The sequence below is a fragment of the Aplysia californica genome, unplaced genomic scaffold (assembly GCF_000002075.1).
Source record: "Aplysia californica isolate F4 #8 unplaced genomic scaffold, AplCal3.0 scaffold00204, whole genome shotgun sequence".
Taxonomy (NCBI): Eukaryota; Metazoa; Mollusca; class Gastropoda; order Aplysiida; family Aplysiidae; genus Aplysia; species Aplysia californica.
This window is the reverse complement of record NW_004797474.1, coordinates 286842-291377: the sequence shown is the minus strand read 5'-3', so window position 1 is coordinate 291377 and position 4536 is coordinate 286842. Positions and strand designations below refer to the sequence as shown.

The following is a 4536-nucleotide window of genomic DNA, read 5'->3' as shown; positions in this document are numbered from 1 at the left end:
GAGAGAGAGAGAGAGAGAGAGAGAGAGAGAGAGAGAGACAAGGTACAGATACAGAGATACAGAGGCTTTATGTTTTACTGTATAAATGGTGTCATTTGGCAGCTCCGCATCTGGATCGAGTAAATTTGTATTAACCACAGTAGCAATGAAGATAAGGGGCAGTTGATGGTTGAAGGATTTTCCGTGGAAACCTACAGTTTTTTTTTCCAACTTCCTGACAAAGAGTGCGCGCTGTGTTGTGTGACTTCATTTCTCTCCAACTGCTCGGAAACAATCGTGTCTTTTGTGTTTCCTCTACTTTTAACACTGTATTATGATTGAATGTTCCGAGTCGGTGGGTCGTGTCGACTTATGTGACTGTCCTATCCGATGAGAGGCCGCGGTAGTCGCAACAGGTTGCGAGTCGAACAGCATACAAACAAACGGCAGCATGTGTGCGTGTGTGTTGGTGCACTAGCTGGATGAAGGGGGCGGGGAGAACGTGTGGCAGTGGTAGGGGGGAAAACCTAGCGAAACGGGGCGGTGACCCTTGAACTTTTTCCGCCCCACTTTCGCCCCGGCTTGTGTATTGTTGTCTTGGTAACGGCTGCGCCTGGCGTTTTGATTGGTGGTTGGGCGTCCCGCCTCTCCCCCCCCCCCCCTTCCCATCGCTGCCCCGTTTGCTTGGGAGCCGAGGGTGTGTGTATGTTGTATGCTTCTATCCCCCGTCTTGGGAGCTCTCCCACAGCCACGTAGGCAAAGAGCGGATACAAGCAGTGTGGGTTTTTGCTAACTCTTCCGTATTCGGGACTACTTTGACAATAACTATTGTGCTTCACCGCGGTTAAGATGACACGGGTTTTAGAGAGGTCGAGACGACAGTTGCTGACAAAAGTGTCTGCTGTTCCTTCACGGTTCGTCTTGAATTGTTCCTTATATCTCCGCTGTTGGTCAAAACTGACCTATCGCTATCACTCACTTTTCTTAGTCTAATACAATTCCTATTTATCTCAGTCGTTTTCAGTTTTGAATATAAACGGATGTCGTATACGATTTCTTACAGTATATTTATTTAGAAGATCTATATCCAATGCAAGTTTATTACATTTTTCAATAGTCTTTCTTCTTCTTGAAACCGTTGTTGTTTGTACAGTCCCAATTTGTTCCTGCTGTAGGGAAATCCCGGTTTTCTCTGTGTTCACTGTGGACTCAGACGTTCTCAAGGCTCGTTGAATGCCTATAGTTTACAACTAGATATCTAGCTTTACCTGCCTATTATTAACCGTAACCGACATTGCTTTTAGAAGTGAAGTGCGCCCGCACTCACACACACACACACACACACACACACACACACACACATACACATTCTTACACATACACAAACACAAACACACCAAAAACAAACAAGCAAACAAACCCAGACACACGCCGCGGTTCTGATAAGCGACACAGGAAGCTTTAGGCCGTTTGGAGTAGACTTTTAGATCCATGTGTATTGGTCTTGTTGTCTTTTCGAATTTTCCTTCGCGAGTCTTCTGTGAGCCTTTGGTTTCTTTTCATTTGTTTTTTCCCTTGTCTACCCCCCCCCCCCACTGCTACCCATCTCTGTCTGTCACTATCAGATTATGTCACTCACCCCGTCTTTCTCCTCTCAAGCCTCCCCCCCCAACATTCTTCTCTCCTGTCTGTTTCCCTCTTTTCTTCTAAGTTTGACAGACAGACAGAAGCTATTTCCTACTATCAACATATTTGCTACCAATATGTCAATGTCATAAGGCATTTTCCCTGTCAGTTTATCACCGCCTCTCTTTACAGGCCAATAAAAGGAGGGTTTAAGTAGCTCGCCGTAGAGGTCACTGTTTAATCACAGGCGAAAAACATACTAATCTATGCAGCGTTAAAAATGTGATGGTGGTAGGAAGGTGTCTTTATTAATCTTACTTCTTTTCTTTCCTTCTGTTTGTCTGTCTGGCTTACTCTCTCGTTGCACTAATAACTGTTATTGTTTCCATGTGCTTCTCTTTATTCAAACAAGAGCCGTGATATTCAGCGTGTCAGATAATTTTCTGCCTAGCTAAGCCTCGGGTACCATAAACAATGATTTATGATGCGCGTCCGTTATATTTGTTTTGGTAGGCCTCAAAGGTCTTCCTCCTTTTGCTTATAGTTTCGTAAAATGTTGAAATGGCATGGTATAGAGAAACCCGCGAAACATGCATACACACTCTTGCACCCTGGGGTTTGGGGGCTTAGTGTATGTTGCTCCTTTACGTGTGACAGGTGATCGGATCTTTCCTGGTGGAATGAATGTGACCATTATGCAGCTGACTTACAATAATGTATATGACTACGCCAACAGAAATGTAGATACACATGTACACTCAGACTTTTTCCCAGTTTGTCAGGTCATCTTTTGTGTTTAGTCTTAGACTGGAAGCTTTTTGCTGTATACTTGTACGTGAGATTGAAGTTGGAAGCCCCCTATCACGTTTTTCCATCTCTTGTACTTAAGGGTGATTAGAAGGTTATGGTAGCTGTCCTATTTCGTTGCTTCATATCTCCAGTTCTCTGGCCTGTCATTTTATTTTCTCAGTCTCAACTAAATTATTTTAGATTGTCAGGCTTTTCTTGTCCTTAGTTCTACGGTGTGGTTGTCCTTCGTCTCTAGTGTGACTGTTGTCCTTATCTGGTTCCTATTGTGTCAGCTCTGTGTAAAAGCCAGCCCAACAACTGAGCTTTAACCCATTTGGGCATGTTGACGTCTCCACTTTGAGCATATGTCGCTTTCTCCGTGGCAGCTTAAGACTTGTTGATTGTTTAATTTGGTCCTGTCTTGAATCTGGCCTCCTTGGAGAGATTTCAAGGCTGTGTTCTTTACTGCTTTAGTATTTTCAGAGATGACTTTTATAACTTTTAATAAAGATATTCTGCCAGTCATATAATGATAGTTTCTTGAGGCATTGTACCCATGCCATACCATACCATACCGTCTGATGAATCCAATCATTTTCTGTTTTACTTTGCAGGCTGTGAGGACACAGTGCCTAGCATGGCGCCGGTGTGCAAGCTGCCCGAGGAGAGCGACGCCTCGATGCGCGCGCGCCTGTTCACCAGCCTGAGCCAGAGCTTTCCACACAGCCAGCTGTACAAGGCGCTGCACGGCGGCGGCGACATGATCCTCAACGGCGGTGACGGCGGCGGCCTCTCTGATGACGATGACGACAGCCTGTACGGGGACCACCTGTCCAACAGCTGCTTTGCCTCCTTGCGCATGGACCGCCGGGACAGTGATGACTTCGACGACGACCTTCGCTCTTTAGAATGGCTGCAGAGCGAGGATCTGCTCAAGAATATTGGAGGGGAAAAGTTGGACAAGGATGAAGACGGCGAAGAGCAGAAGGAGAATGAGGACGTGAAGCCGGATATTAACTTGCTTCAGGCGGGCCATGCTCCCGGCCAACAGCCCAATAACCTCCCCTACATGCCACAGAAACATGTGAACAGTAAGCCACCCTACTCCTTCTCATGCCTCATCTTCATGGCTGTGGAGAATTCACCCAAGAAGATGCTGCCTGTGAAAGACATTTACAATTGGATTCTGAAGCAGTTCCCATACTTCCAGAATGCACCCACGGGCTGGAAGAACTCAGTTCGGCACAACCTCAGCTTAAACAAATGTTTCAAGAAGGTGGAGAAAGACAAGGGGCAGGTGAGGCAAATCTGTCTGTTGAGAGTGAATGTTTGGAATTGGGTGGGTTTTTTTTGTTTGTTGTTGCTTTGTCGACATGTCAGTGCAAAAGCTGAATGCTATCTTGTACTAACTGTAATTTCTGACTTTTGGGAGGTTTTGTCACCGCTGTGAAGGCTGTTGTCAAATCTTCTTTTTAAGCCAAACATTATTACTGTTAAATTTAATGCCCGTGTTCTGTCATTTTGCTCTAACTCCCGGTCTTGGAACTGAAATTCTGTGCTTTCGAAGTGTTTACGACAAAACCCGAAGTATGGAGTTAGTGCATGATAGCTTCAAGCCCCCTGGTGGTCAGCTTTGCCTGTTTGTTAAAGTTCTTTTTTAAATTTTTAAAAAAAATTTGCAATCTTTTTATTTGTGGTTGTTGTCAATGGCACAGCTATTTGAGGAAATAGAATTGTGTAGAGTTGAGCAACATCTGTTTGAGATGTCAAGTAAGTCTTGCTGGCAAATGTCTCTATCACTCTTTGCCTTTGTTCCTTCTTTATTTCTCTCCTCTCTCCTTCTCTCTCTCTCTACTGTCGCGCTCTCACTCATCCAACTCGTCAATCATTTTCACGTAAAAATGATTTTTTAAAGTCTTGTCCATGTAGAGCGGTGTTTCTTTTTCTACCCTGTCCTCTTGTATCCCCTTTCTCGATGCTTCCTTTCACCTGCTTTCCTTCCTTCCTTCTGCCTTTCTCTTCTTTTCCATTTCATGTGAATTTGAAGAAGTGTTGTATTCCATCAAGAAAAAACTGTATTTTGAGCCTGGCGGGGTCAATGTGTCTGCAGCATGTGGATGGAAGAAATAGATCTCTCTCTCT

At 44.7% G+C, this 4536-nt stretch overlaps 1 protein-coding gene across 2 annotated transcripts in view; it reads left to right on the top strand.

Annotated features, from left to right (window-relative positions):
• Positions 1-4536, top strand: part of LOC101846815 — a 53189-nt gene that overhangs the window by 19094 nt on the left and 29559 nt on the right. The window contains exons 1-2 of one of the 2 annotated variants that reach the window (XM_005099159.3): positions 691-893; positions 3009-3691. In XM_005099159.3, coding sequence (XP_005099216.2) covers positions 3032-3691 — 660 coding nt within the window. In that variant the 5' untranslated portion in view covers positions 691-893; positions 3009-3031. Of the gene's footprint in view, positions 1-690; positions 894-3008; positions 3692-4536 lie in introns of those variants that run through there. The other variant, XM_005099160.3, reaches the window with a different exon arrangement.